Below are 15,349 nucleotides of genomic sequence, written 5' to 3'. Positions count from 1 at the left end.
CTTCCCACTTCTGAATCCATTGGCCCATCTTCAGAACATGTATAGTAGATAGCACTCTACACTACAGGAAGGGGAAAGGAATGGTTAGATGGAGAAACAAACATCTCAGCTGCTCTCTTACATTTTATAATCTAGTGTCTTTGTAGATATGTGGGATTTGGTGGAAAACCTATGCAATGCAAGGTAAGGGCAATTCATGCAGCTAAATCTACTGCCTCTGCAGAATGTCTGAAGCATCAACAGTAAGGTGCAATGTACTCAATTTATTTAATGAAATAAATTGGTGTTAATTGTGGCATCAATATTTTAGGTATCATTATTTGCTGTTTCACTTTTTTGTCTCTGGAGTTGCACCAAATATCTTCAAATCTCCATGACTGAAAGCCCTTCACAGCAGGCCAGAAGATCTGGAATAAACTTAAGCTACTGGACTCTTGAAAGTATGGAGTGGTTCATTGAACTCACTCATTTCTCAGAGTGGCATTCTCTACTGCTCAGCACTCCATCCTCTGCAACAAGTTGCTGAATTTAGGCCTATCTTTTGTCATCAAAGCAGCATCTACTTCCTTGGCTTCAGACTTCACACACATCCCAAAGGATCTTGTGCTATGGCTCAGTGCAAAAATTCCTAATGCCTTCTACTCCTGGGAAGCTATCTTACCCTACTCTTTGGTGCCTGTATGGACACACAACTGAGATGGATCTTAGCCACCTGTATTGCGCAGGGAACAGCACTTAGAAGACATACTGGAGCCCAGCACTGAACTTCTGACCCATTTTCCACCCTTCCTGCTGCTGTAGAGAGGGGGGAAACTGCATGGCATCACTGTCCAGAACAGAATACCCTCTGTGAACACCAAGGCACTTTTTGCTTCACCATTTGTCTGCTGTGTTGATCCTATCTCCTTTCCCATGCAGCTTCCCACAGCACTTTGTAATCTCTTATGCTTCACACTAATTTGTGCCTTACATATTTTGAAGTCCCTTTCTGTTCCCTGCTTGCTGGTTTTCACTGTTCCACTGGCTCACAATCAGTGGGTTGTACATATGTCACAAGTGAAACAAAATCCAGAGCCAAATCTCATAAACTTTATAAGGTCTGGCGAGATGTGGAACAGAATTTCCTTAAGGATAGTCTTGGCCACAGGAGTGCTGGGGACTGCTGTCCTATGACTTGAGAATCAAACTTCTCTTAATTCAATTGTCAGCAGAGAACTTTGGAGTATCCTGTTCCCAGCACAACTGAGCCATCTACTTGTTAAACAGTAGAGATGTATTTGACTTCCTAATTGGAATTTAGGCTTCATGAAGTTTAAACAGCTTGAAAGCTTCAGGCAGAAACTTTCCAGTGGTTATTTTTTCAGTTCAAGGCTCTGTGGAGGTTGAAGTGAGTTAGTTGCCAAATATGTGTGGTTCCTGCTGAAATTAGCATTGCTGTTATTCAGAGCCATTTCAATGCCTGAAGTTAATATTTCCCCTCATGTTTTCAATAATCTCTACTTTTCTGATTATGCAAGTGCATTAGAGACCAGCCGTAAGAATGTCAGGCTTACTTTATTCAGATTCTAGTCACTGACTGAGCAAACACTAGATGTACTGGACATAATGTAAGCTACTTGTCCACCAGCTTGCTTTCTCCAAATGGGATTAACACTTCAGTTCTCCATCAGGAAAACCAAGATGCCTGTAAAAAGTTGTTTAGTTGAAATTAAGAGATTTTATTAACAAGTTTCCCCATCCCTTGCAGTGGACTGTTGGGATTCTTTCTGATGTTGCACACAGTGAAGCTAAAAAGCAGCACAACCTCAGGGCAATATGCAGCCTGGAGTTTCCTTGCAAAGGTAAGAGAAAGACTCCCACAGGAACACAGTGAATCTGTGCATCTCCCAGGATAACTGAGGAATTTCTTTGTCTTTCTAGTTTTTCTTGCTATTCCTCCTTGATGCTTTCTTGGTCTTGTCTGTGCAACCTGCACGTAGAGCTGAGGCAACAAGTATAAGGTGTATAATATCCCAGAATCATTATCTGAGATGAAATACTGTGTATAGGCTGAGTCTAATGGAACTGGGATGATTATTGCAGCTAAGGATTTGGACTACTGCATCCCAGTACTACAAACCTATACTTTCCAAAGGTGTTTTGGAGAATAACCTGTGAGTGTGTGCACCAGCCATTGTTTGCAGTGTGTCTTTCCTGAGCCAAGAGTTACAACTAGTTCTCTGAAGTTCAGTAGCACTCACTGTTTTTGTTGCAGGAGAGAGTTGAAGGTGTCATTTGCCTTTACATTACCAGGGCTTTTGATGGTATGTCCCACAATATTATTATATAGAAATTAAGAGTACTATAGTCTGGATGGGCTGACAACTATATGGGTAAAAAAATAGCTGAAGGATCAGGTTCAGAAGGTAGAGGTTAATGATTCCTAATCTCTCTCATTGGAGTCTTGTGACAAGCAGAGTGGCACAGGGATCTGTCCTGGGTCCTTTCCTATTTAGGAGCTTTATTGAAGAATGAGAAGAGAGTGCACTCACATTTCCAAGGGACACAAAATTGGGAGGACCTGTCAATAATGCTGGAGGATAGGGTTGCCTTCCAGAGGGATCTGGACAGGCTGGAGAAATGGGCCAACAGAAATCTTAGAAAATTCATCAAGGGCATGTGAAGCCCTGCACATAGGAAGGAAGAGTCAGTGGCAATAATAGAGCCTGAAGACTGCACAGTTGGGAAGCAAGTCTGGAAAAGGACCTGGGATTTTGGTAGACAGCAAGCAGGACATAATGCAGCAATGTGCCCTAGCAGCTAAAAAAACCCAAAGTATCCTGGGCTATACTTATAAGAGGATAGACAGCAAATTTGTGGAAGTGATCATGACCCTCTCCTTGGCACTTGTTAATTGACACCTGGAATAGGGAGCCTTGTTTTAGGCACCTCAGTACAGGGAAGATATTGATAAAATGGAATGAGTTTGGCAGAGGATTGCCAGGAAAGTCAGGGGACTGGATCACTTGCATTTTGGGGAATGGCTACTGGACCAGGCTTGTTCAGCCTGGAAGAGGGACATATTTGGGAGCACCTAAGAAACAGCAGCCACCCAGTAGCTATGGAGAAATCATCCAGAAGACAAATCCAGGCTATTCACAGTGCTGTGTAGGGGTGTGTAAAATAAACAGAGAGGTTCAGATTAGGTTAGAAGGAAATTAGACAAGGAAAAATTTTTTCACCCCAAGGATAAGTCAGGCAAGGGCAGAGGTTGCCCAGGAAGGCTGTGCTGTTTCCGTCTTTGAAGGTTTACAAGACCCAACTGGATAAAGCCCTAAGCACCCCAGTCTGACCTCCTGAGGTCCATTCCTTCTGGAATTATCCTATTATCTGTGGATCTGGGGTCTGGCTGTACTTGACTTAAGCTATTAACAACTCAGTTTTTCAATTATCGGTGGTGAATGCAGTCAAAAGAGCTTGTCAGACTCCATTTCCCTTGGATTTTAGTTAGTTTTGTCACTTTCAGCTAGGTCATCTGAAAACCACGACCTTACGGTGTAGTTTGTGATCTCACCTTTCCTACTACAGTGAATGAAGCTGCTACATTATCAACCCCCCTCCCCACCTCAAATTGTAGATTTGCATAATATGCCTCTTTAGAAACTGTATTCAAATGAGTCTGTTTTTTCTGGGGATAGCAAGAGTGAAGTGATATGACTTGGTTTGTGCTTTGCAAGCTGCTCCCCGCTGTACCTGTCACATGGCATTCCTCACTTTGAATTTCTTCCAAATATTCTGACTGTGCTGATTTTAGTACCTTAGCTTTCTTCTTGATCCTTGGTAGCAAAGTCAACTGATCTAAAACTTGGGTTTTTTTTCTTTTTTTTCTTTTTTTTCTTTTTTTTTTGTTTTTTTTTTGTTGGTTTTTTTTTTTGTTTGTTTGTTTTTTTTGTTTAACATTCTGGGTTGCAGATTGGAATAGCTGGCTCTGCTAGTAGGTGTTGTGAATGAGGGTAAATGGTTTTACATGTGGTATTTATGACCTACTGGGAAAAAATGCAGGCAAGGATGTGTTGTGAAATATATTTTAAGCAGATTTGGGTCTGTCCCAGCTGAAGTGGATCAGAGCCACAAAGTCTGGACTGGATCAAAGTTTTCCCAGAGTTCAAGTGTTTCTAGATCTGTGGAGGTTTGGCCATCTCTAGATGTAAGTGATACAAAGTTTGTTCTAGACACTGTTGTCACAGAAATTACGTGTCTTCAAAGCAACTAAAAACTTGTCCCTGTGTTGCTGGGAGAATTTAATCTGTTTGTTAGTCTTAAAAGTGCGTGCTTTTTAATGTACATGGTTTAATTATCTTGCTTGGAAGGTTTTTGTAACAGAGCAATTAGTCCTTTTCCTGTTGTAGCTTCTAACCCAGTGCTCAAATTATATATCTTATCTTGAGTTTGAAGAGGGCAATAATAATGAAGACATGAGATCTGCCTGTAGCACTAAAATTTTATCAACACTAGCAGTTTCTCTAATGTCTCCCACTAGTGTTTTAAAGCTTGTTATGTGATTTATTTTAGGGTTCTATCATACCCATCTAAGGATGCATGAGGAGCATGGAGGAACTGCTGCTCCAAGTGTGGAAATGCAGCTGATTTGGGGTTAGAAGTTAGTGAACGCTTGAAAAGTTTGAAGGCACCATACATCAGTTTTAGATCAGGAATCAAAGCAGAGACAGAGAGGCAGAAAGCAGGAGCTGAACTGGAGCTTGTCTTAAGGGTAGGAGCTGATCTACAAGCTCCCAAAAAACTCTCCCGAAGAACCTTGTAGAAGGATCTTTAAATTTATATACTGTGTAGTTAAGATTTGGGTTCCATCTGTCTCATCATTAATACAGCTTCCTGCAGGTGTTTGAAAATGTTAAAACTACATACTGATCCAGATCAACATTGCCCAGGTATGAGGGCTGTCAGTCACATCTTAAATCATCGTGAGTGCAGAAAAGCAGCATTTAACTAGCACTGTAAAAATCTGTTTAAGTCTAAGTGTCTGGCTCCCTTAAAAAAAAAAAAAAAGGAAGGAAGTTCATGTGGATAAAGAATAAAGATAGAAAGTATTTGTATCTGGGCTTGCAGAATGGGATCCAGTGGAAAAAATAAAACCACCTCTGGTCACAACAACAGCTTTGCGTTCCCACATGAGCATTTTTCTTGGATTGAGTAGTGCCCTAGATCATCCTCTTAATCTTTCAGACTGACTAGAGTTTTCACCAGCAGTTGGAAAGGAGCAGCGTTTAAGGCCAGAGTATGTTTATCTTGCAAATGAGCCACGAAAGGAGAATGCTGTAGTCCTCAGACAGCAGCACAGGCCTCTAGGGAGGTACAGAGAATCAGAAAATCTGTTTTCCATTTGGATGCTTTGTACCTATGTGACTGATGAGCTGGGGCTGAGATTGTTGTCACAGCTTCATTTCCAATAAATTAACAATGAGATCTGATTGGCTCTGCTTTGCACATCCAAGGACACATTCTTTGTGAAGCCCACATATTTGGCCTCCCTGCCCTCTAATTTTTCATTCACTTAAAAACTGGAGCTGGGTCATAACTTGTTTTATGATCTTTACTTTGGCTGCAGCAACTTAATCAATGCATGAGGTTTTAAAGTTCTTCCATGGAATGATTTCTGACATCTTTCATGTCAGAGCATTGGTTTGTACAGAGACAGATGAAGCACAGGTTTCTTCTGTGTATAAAGTCCTGTGTGATAACTATAGTGACAAATGCTCTCTACACTTTTTCTGTGAAAGCAAATAGTGTATGTGTTAGTCATATCTGTATAAATTCCTGAGAAATAAAAAAAAAAGAAAAAAAATCAGTGAAGTGATCTCTATTAAAAAAATGTTTTTAACAAATCCAAGAAATATGAAATGCTTTGTCATGGCCTTGCACAGATTTAATCCCCTGAAGAGCAAGGATTTGAAGCTTTACTGAGATTTTTTGTTTTAATTTGAAAGCTGTGCTAGTATCATGGGTCATGTACTGGAAAGAAAAAGCTGGAGATGTTCCTATATACTGACAGAAGCATCTGGTGAGAATGCTAATGAGCTCTAACAGTACTGTCAGTGAGTTTGTTTTGATTAAAGTTGCCAATCTATATCTGGTGATGAAGCCTGTTAGAGTCTCTAAAAGTTAAGCAGAAGAAATAATTTAAATCATTAATAGAATGGAAAAATTCAGCAAGATACTCGTTACTTATGAATTCATATTCCCATATTGTGTTTAGTGTTATCCTAATAAACTTGTAGCAGGGAATTCAGCTTGTTTCCAGTGGGAACCTATTGAAGCAGCTTGTTATAAACAGGAAGAACAGATGGGAAGGTCAGTGGATTTTGAATTTTATTTTTCTTCCTCCCTCACCTGAAGAAAGGAAATTGAATAACTGAAATTAGGTTTCGTTGAGGTTTATACTGATTTTCCTATGCATGGGTTGGAAGGAAATATAGAATAATCAGATCAGGAGTATGCAACTATTTTCTGTATAAACATCCCAGGCACTATTATGTAACCTATAATTTATCTGAACAGTGTTGGAGGCTTCCTAATACATAAAAGCATCCTCTGACAGCTGCTTTGGTTCCTTGTTTGTTAACTTTAGATGTGTATGCCCCAGGTCATCCTGTGTTTAATGCTGGCTGCCAGACATTGCGAAAGTAGCTTTGCAGGAGTGTCTGAAAGCATCTGTTATCTGTGGGTTCTGTGTACCAAATGTACTTATACCCCAGCAGGTTTAGACTTCCCCCCAAATATATAATGGCTGATCAGAATTCCTCCTGCTATTCAGAATGACTCCTGTAGTCTTGGATGTAATAGTTTGTGTCTGTGTTTTTGCTTCTTTGCTCCCCATGGTGTCTTGAAGAGAATGGATAGACTAGATCCCTCTTCATGTCAGCGCAAAAATAATGGATGATACCTATCGTAATGGCTGGAAAAGTACTGATGTTTTTATTAAAGCAGAAATTCTCTTTTTTCTGCTTCTCACAAAATGGAGAGGCCACAACTGCAGGTCTTTTGGGGCTCCTAGCCTGGTTTTGCTCACTGTACCTCTCTTCACATATAGCATTTCACATGAGAATTCTGTCTGCTGTAATTCCAGGGGTGAACCAACCAAGAGAAAAAAATGAATTCATGATTTTCCACATTGTTGCAATCTTAAAGCCTCTGCCAAAGCATGTGCTTCAATTTGTACACCTCTTAATCCCTCTCTCCTTAGCATGCAAGTGCTAGGAAATATTCTGCTGAGGGCTATTTACTTGCAGGAAATTTATAAAAGAGCCCCACCATGGGTACCTTCTGAAGTAAATGTCTCTCCCTTGTTCTCCTCTCCCTTAATGGGACAGGATTCTAGAATTAAAAACTCGGTTTAAAAATTCTATATGTATATCATAACCAGAAGAAGAATGTGTTTGTTTTTCTGGCACTTGTCTACTTGGTTGTATTGTAGACTGAAGTAGTGTCTTCTTTGCATACTGCTGGCTCAGGCAAAAGTGACAGTGAAATTCTTGGCTGAAAATCCCATCGCTTTCTTGGCTTGGACCTCATAAAGCTTTAGGCAGAAATGTCATAAACTCCCATTGAAGTTCCATAAACACGGTGCGTTTTCATGTGGCAAAGATCCTGCACTTTGTGTAAGACTGTCTCAAGATTTCTGCTCACCCAATCTGGAAAAATGGCAGCTGCAGTTGCATCTGCAAGCCAAAACCCTGGGAGAGAGGGAGAATTGTGTCCTAGAGCCATCTGGACTCTACTGGTATGAGCTCTTTGTGGCACCAGTATGGTTAGAAGTGAATCTTTAATCTGAGAGAGGGAGGTTCTGTGATCCTGAAGTTTTCACGGATTCCAAGAAGGGGTTCATAAAAGTAGAATTGAACTTGTTCCATCTACACATCTTGTGCACTGTCATACATGTGTATATGTATACATATATGGATAAAGACAATTAAAAATGGTAAAAATCTTCATTGTTTTGTTTGGTCCTCACTGTACGATTGGTCCTCACTGTGTGAAATATGTACATTTATTCTTGCTACAAATAGTTGATTCCTGTGAGTCACCATGGGGACTATGCAAATACCTTGGAAAAGAAAATGTGTTTCTCAGCTGAGCTTCAAGCAGAGAAGGCAATCAGTGTGAACTTCACTGCATTGTTAGGGTCTGTAAAAAAGACTAGCCACTGAAACCTTAAAAATACCGGTTTTCAGGTAGTTTCCATGGAGACAGCTTCATAGTTATGTTGTAGCAGCCAACACTAATTACACCATATAATTGCTGGGGAGACATCAGTCTCCATAACAACTTCATTGTGTGCTACATGGCCACTAAGCTAAGTGACACAGGCTCCCTGGGGCACTGTTGCAATTTAAGGAAGCTGTCTTACAAGAACAGCTGAGACTTGTTGGAGATTTTGAATCACCAGGTAATGGAAAATTTTAATATTGTGAGGGTGGCGTAAATGGATGCAGTTGTGTATCCACTGAAAAAGCCAGTTACACAGCTTTTGGGCATGACATGGTCACACGAAGTTATGTGTTGTGATTTCTGGATGGTATCACAGCACAATTTTCAGCTTTGCTTAATGTAATAAATCCAGTCTCAGCAGACATTAACTTTGAGCCCTAAGAGATGCTCTGAAATAGTTTGTTTCCTTTTATCCATGATATCCATGGATATAAATGATATCCATTTGAAGTGTATGTTTGGTACTGGCATGTCCTTTAATGTAAAGCTAAAGGCAGAACTGTGAGATGGTGTATGTCTTTGGAAGATACTTTTTCATTCTAGCCTTGACAAACCATCTCTATATGTTTGACAGTACAAAACAACAGTTCAAAAGTAATTTTTTCTTAATCTTATTTTGAATTGCAGAGAATGCAGGTTTATTTGTTCCTCTGCATAATAGATTACTAGTCTCTCATATTTTTATTTAGTCTCCTGGAGTTACTAGCATATGGAGAGCTGAGGCTGGGAGATGAATCATTATTGTGACAAAGAGAAGTGAAAAGAATGAGAACTGTTTTGGAAGTCATTTCCGTTGCTAATGCACTGATGAAAATGCCAAAATTACATGGGAGGACTGTGTACTCTGTAATAAACTAATGTAGAAGGCTCCAAAGCTAGCTAAGGCTGGGCTTCCAAAACCGAGAAAGATATAGCCACATTTTTCTGCTTTGCTGGTTCTCTGTTCTTTTCAGAATGTGTCCTGTTGATTTTTAAATACCTTCATGGGTGAAATGTCTCCAGGCTGTCTCACTGATCTTGAAGCTTGACCTCCATGATAGGCACTGGGTGTCACACTTCAGGTGGCTTCCTTCAGAAACTTCAGCTGCTGCTCTCTGAAACAGGTCTCTGTGCCTTTCTCTTCCTCCCCAACTCATACCAACTCTTTGCCAAACGTCAAGTGCACTAATTTCTCAGTCTGACTCTGTACACCTGTTTAAGGATTAGATTTTGACTTTCAACAGAAGTCAGCCAACAGCCATTGAGCTGTAGGGAAGGCAGACTAAATGGATTATGTTCTGTTCCTGAAATACGTGGTACTCAGGGAAGTCACATAGGCTTCAGACAATCTCAGGAGATGACTATGGGCTGTTCTTGACCTCTACACAGCCACCATGGAGCGGGAGAAGGCGGAGTCCAGCTTTCTCTTTATGCATGTTGCTGTGGATTGCTGTTCTAAGGGGCCAGAAAGGAATGAGTCTGCTTGCAGAGGCTTCCCCAGCTCTTTTTGGAGGAAAATGGGAGGCCAAGAGTATAGTCAGCTACAGTCACTTCTGTCACTGTCTTCCCATGAATGGGACACACAGAAACTGCTGAGGCCCACAGTGTGCAACCTTGTGACACTGCTCATAAAAGGCATTGCTCAAAATTGATCAGCTCTATAAATGTTTTTAAAAAAACATTTTTCAAGTGTCACATTTTTTAAAGTTTCTGATGGAATATTTTGACCTTTTGTAACATTTCATGGTTACAAAGCCCTGGAAAGGCTGTCATTTTTAAATGAAAAAATAAAACCTAAAAGAAAACCAGTTCTTCCTTGCAGTCCTCAGCATAATAATAGTAATAATAGCATGTCACTTTCTTTCCATTACATCATTACTAAAACAGCATAAACACACCAAAGCATGGCAATGCAGAGACTGTGCTCTGTTATTATTATTGGGTAGTATGGAAAGGAGTCAGTAGGCAGATTTAGTTAACTTCTCTGGGAATTGTTTGTTTATGAATTAAGTTTTCCCAAAGGAGCTGTGAGATGGGAAATACAATAGGAAATGGACTTTACATGCATAGAAATACCAAAACTGTGTCATCTGGATAGAGGGTGATGGAAACTTGCTATTTTTACTAACAGATTTTTGTAAAAAAAACTTGATTACGCATTCCAAAGTTTCCTATGCTATTTTGATACTGCTGATATCCTCCACAGAGTTCTGAATTAGTCATGACAGAAAAATGTTTTACATCTGACAATGTTGACAAGGAACATAGGCACTTCAGGTGTGTCTGTAGATTTTAACACTGGAAAACTGCACTGCATTTCTTTTCAATAAAATATTCCCCTTAAGCTGTGCATCCTCATTGTCTCTCACAGCCTCCTTGAACCCTTTTGATGGCGTTTGGGCTTTCCATACATAAGAAAAACAGCATGCACAAGGTCTGTTCTCTTACAGCAGAAAGAGGCAGTGACACTGGGGGCAAGGAGGGGTTGAAGATGCACTCAAGAAATGCACGGATCTTGAACTGACAACAGTCTCAGTCTGCAGTGTTCAGCATGAGATCTTTGGGCAATCAGGCATGGAAAGCGCAATCTCTGAGAACGTGTGCAGCATGCCACTCAACTCCCCCCTCCACAGCAAAGGGCTCCAGATGTGATCAGTCTTGGGCTAGTCCTTATCTGGGTCTTTGGGCCAGTTATGGCAGTGACTTCAGAGTGTACATTTGGGTGGGCCATCACCCTCCTGAGGCCCATGTGGCAAAGAAAAGTTTTCTATTGGATTCCTAGGTTGCTGAGGGTGCTTACTGCTCACAGGCTTCTGGTTTGTTTTGTGGATGTTATCTAGTTAAAATTATCTAGTGTACATGCTGTCTGCTGGAACCAGCTTTTTCTTTTCTCCTGAAGGCCATCTGAGACACCACTGAGCTGCTGCTGTGGTGGTCATGGCTCACCTGTGAGGAGTTTGGAAGTGCATCCTATCCTGCAAGGCAGTCATAGTAACCGTTCCTACTCATGGGCATCCAGCACTTGGGAAGAAGATAGGCAAAGGCAGATTTTGAGCTCTTTCCTTCCCAAGGAGCCAGCTCCTTTCTTGCCAGATATACGAAGCAAACTGTCAGTTTGGCTGTTAAATTCACCACTTAAGTGTGACAATGAAAATAATGGTGGTTTTATCTGAGTTATCTTCGTGATCTCATGAGATGAAGAATAACTTGGAATTCCAGAAGGCTAGCTCTTGCTGAGCTTAAGATAAAATGAAGTGTATTTTATTGTGGTATTTTGCGGCAGAAGAGGATTAGTACAGCTGACGGCTGCCCAAAACTGAAAATCAATACTTCTCAAAACAAATAGAAAAAGTAATTGTTTCACACAGTGTACCATATCAGTAAAATTCAGTGTCTCAAAGAGAAGATAATTCTGAGACTGAGTAAAAGAGAGGTGTATATTTTTTACAGGCTTGGATCTGCTTAAAAGGTTCCAGGGACTGAACAATTTCAGCAATAGTAGACTTTATATGGAAATTTTTCTAGGACAGAAAGGGAAAGATTAATAAACTGCATGCCATGAGATGTAAGTTTGTATCAACTAAGGTTAAGATACAAATACCTCCTTTTCTCTGATGTGCATATTGATGCCAGACTTGCTGCGTTAGGGGAGAATCATGAATTCTCCCGAATTCTCTGCCATCATCCAATACTTGATTAAACCTTATCTTAGTCCAATCCAGTTTTTGTCTGTGGTCCTAGTAGGTAGAACACTTTACAGTTGTTGTTGTTGTTGTTGAAATTCTTATTCCATTACACAAATATTTAATAATTCATAAAATATAAACAAGATGACAAATCACACTGCCCTGTCAGATTCTGAACTTAGAGATTTCAGGGGAGAGGCTAAATATCAGAGGCATTTAAGGCCTTTGCAGTAATGAGGCAGCATATAAGCTAAAGAGACTCCTTGACAGGATGAAAAGATACAGGAAAAGTACAGTTAAGCATTATAATGCATGAAGCATCTTCAGGAAGCAGGGGGTGTCGGGTCTTAAGTTTGGTGAAATGGTAAGAATGGGCAAAATGCTTCTTGGCAAATTCAAAGAAAATGAAATTTATTTGGTATAAAGGAGCCTTCTTGTGTCCCCGTTAAATGACTTTTGTTGTCCTCACTTCATAAAGTTTCAGCTGCATGGATTGTGCCTCTCATTTGCAGAACTGACCTGGACAGATGCTGTTAGGCTGGTGCATGTGCATACACCTGTTTGAATCATGATTGATCATGCTTCCATATCAGCAAAGCACACATAGGGACGACGATTGCAAGAATTGTGTAGGCTGTTCCCTTTGTGTCCTTAGAACTGGAAAGTAATAACAGTATCTGGATTACAGATGGGCACATTTAAGAGAAATATTTAAAGTATGAGCAGAGGTACTCTTAAGTTGGGTTCTGTACTATAGCCACTTTATAGGCTGAAGACTGGTGTCACTGCTTGAGCTCTTAGAAGGGGAAATGGGTGCTTTGGCCATTATCTCCAATAGCAAAGTTCAATGATTCTTCTTTTGGCTTTGTCCTTGATCAGAAAGTCTGATCTTTATGTCTGAATGAAGGTAGTGTGAAGTGGCTACTCAATATTCAGAAAGAAATCACTGCCATAATTTTCAACCCAATGTGGTATTTTCCAAGGAGCAAAGAGTTTTGATTTTCTTTAAATGTCTCACTTTTTTTTTTTTTTGAGGAAAGCAGAATAAGTTATAATGTGCTTGTATTAGTTCAGCCCTATCATACATCAATCATGTATGTCTATGTATTTCTGTGGTGTGTATATGTAGTACACTTTTATTTATAATTGCATATATAGATACACGTTTATACATTGACACATGTAAGTCTTGCTGTAAAGGAAGATTCTTGCTTTGCCTTGTTCCTCTTTGATAATTGTAAATATGAACATGATATCCTGTTTCTCATAAGAGAAGAATTCTCTTACATGGATTCTATTAATCCTCCATAATCCACATATCCTTCTTTCCTTACTGTACTTTAACATTGTAAGATGTTTCTGCAACATAAAATAATCATCATGTCTTTGTGGTGGCTGGCGTAAAGTTTAATAAAGAGAATGACAGTGGAGAGATAAGAAAATTAAGGCCAAGAAGCAAAATGGCTATCCATGACTGAAAGCTGTTAAACAGGTGCCACATACCTCAAAGAGGTGAAGGCAGATGATCCTCTAGAAGTGATTCAAAGGCAAGAAATTAAACCTTAATGGTTCATTTTCTCATGCAGCCAAATTGCTGATGAGATGTATACGGTGCAAGCACAATAGCTTGGCCACTTTTGTCTTGTATGGAATTCTAAAAAAATGAAGTTAGATGGCAGTTCAGCAATTCTTTTGATATTCACATGATGCTCAGGGTTAAAAACTACTTACTGTACATATTAATCTGAAAGGACTGTACATTAATCATGTATTAATCTGGTAAGACAGGATGCTCAATGACTTTGAGGAAGCTCTAAGCATGCAACCACCTGTTGGTCCCACCTTGCACTTGCAGGAAAAGCATCATGGTTGTATTGGTCATCAAATCCTGGAAACAGAAAGAACTTACAGAAAACAGCACTGAAAAAAATATTCATAAATATGATAGAAAATAGAGGATTCTTTATTTTTATATATATATATAAAATATATATATTAAATATTCTTTAAATACTGGAACTGCATATAGGTACCTAGCCACAGAAATGCAGATTATTATCTTCCCTCTAAACACATACCAGGCTAATTAAGAAATCTTCTTTCTTAGTATCAAAAAGCTAATATATATAAATACTCATCTGCAGTACAGAGATTATTGGTTTAGGTATTTGTAATGTAATAAAGAAAAACCACCCTAAAATATCTGATGATTTTTCTAGAGGCAAGCAATTGTCCTGCTTTTGTTGTGAAAATATATTCAAGGACAAGTTTCTTATTGTTTGTCATTTGATCTACCCTCTCCCTTGGTTTTTAGTATGTTCTATGTTTAAAACATTACATGTTTTTTAATGTTTTACAATTTTAAGCTTTGTCAGAATCTATTGGCATGAAAAACAGACTCATTTATACTAAAACTAAGTTTTATCATTATCAATTAGGCATTTGACTGCTAAGGCATGTTGGAACTCTGGCTGCTTTTGAGTCACAATACATGGAATTAATTGTGTTCTTAACCCCTGGAATTTGCCATCATTGCTTTTATAATGCTAAAAAAACATTAAAAAAAGAAAGATAAAATATAAAGAAAGGGCAGAAGAGGGTGACCAAAGCCTCTGAGAAAAGAAGATGCTTTAGAGAAGATGGAGATGAGTGCAGCCATTTAGGCAAATATGAAATAAAAATTCTCAAAGCAATTTACAGCAGCTGAAAAAACTTCTGTGTGGCTGGATCAAAGCTGTGCGGATCATGAAGTTACTGACTGTCACTGTTGCCATGGTGCCACTGTTGCCATGGTGCCAGCATCACTGGGTTGTCCTTTAAGGAGCAGCTTTTATTTCAGAAGGGTTAAAGGGTTTTCTTCCCTCAGAAGAGGAAAGCAGAGTCTTTCTATGAGCAATGTGCACCTAAGTGTGCTGTAATGCACAAACTCCTTGCGTTGTCTGCTGATTTCATAGACTGACAGTCTCCAGTTAAGTCTGTCAGGGGATGAAATCACTCGGGGCATATCTGCAGCTTGGTCAGGCTGAGGGTAACACAGCAGATGTGCTTGAGCTAATGTTAAACTAATGGGCAGAATTAGAGAACAAAGCCTGTTTTGCTTTCTCCTTTCCTCCAATTTATTTCACTTTGAATTGTTTCTTTCCCTTGTTTGGGCTCCTCAGCTTTTCAGGCTGGATCATGGCATTGCTATTTCTTTTGGGAAGAGCCACAGTTTCAGTGGTTCAAGGTTAAACCTTTCATTACCTTGGAAAAAGTTGTGCTGCTGATTGAAACCCTTCCTTGTCAGTGGATTTATTAGTAGTGCTCCTGCAGGAGCTGCATTATTACCTGAAATCCTTACATTAAGCAGCATATTTTGTCTTGCTCTTTGATTGGTAACAGACCCTCAGAGCAGACCCTCAGAAAAGTCTCAGACTTTG

General features: G+C 39.6%; 1 protein-coding gene across 5 annotated transcripts in view; it reads left to right on the top strand.

Moving 5' to 3' along the window:
* The window catches only part of TMEM241 (transmembrane protein 241), a 57,602-nt gene that overhangs the window by 30,552 nt on the left and 11,701 nt on the right, over positions 1-15,349 (top strand). For 4 of the 5 annotated variants that reach the window (XR_009276961.1, XM_058832952.1, XM_058832954.1 and 1 more), the window contains one exon: positions 1,748-1,841. Coding sequence is in view for 3 of the 5 variants with exons in the window: in XM_058832952.1 (XP_058688935.1) it covers positions 1,748-1,841 (94 nt within the window). In the remaining 2 variants the exon portion in view is untranslated. Of the gene's footprint in view, positions 1-310; positions 441-1,747; positions 1,842-15,349 lie in introns of all 5 variants that reach the window. The other variant, XR_009276962.1, reaches the window with a different exon arrangement.

The sequence above is a fragment of the Poecile atricapillus genome, chromosome 2 (genome assembly GCF_030490865.1).
Source record: "Poecile atricapillus isolate bPoeAtr1 chromosome 2, bPoeAtr1.hap1, whole genome shotgun sequence".
Lineage (NCBI taxonomy): Eukaryota > Metazoa > Chordata > Aves > Passeriformes > Paridae > Poecile > Poecile atricapillus.
The sequence above is the reverse complement of the archived record's forward strand: the minus strand, read 5'-3'. Positions and strand labels throughout refer to the sequence as shown.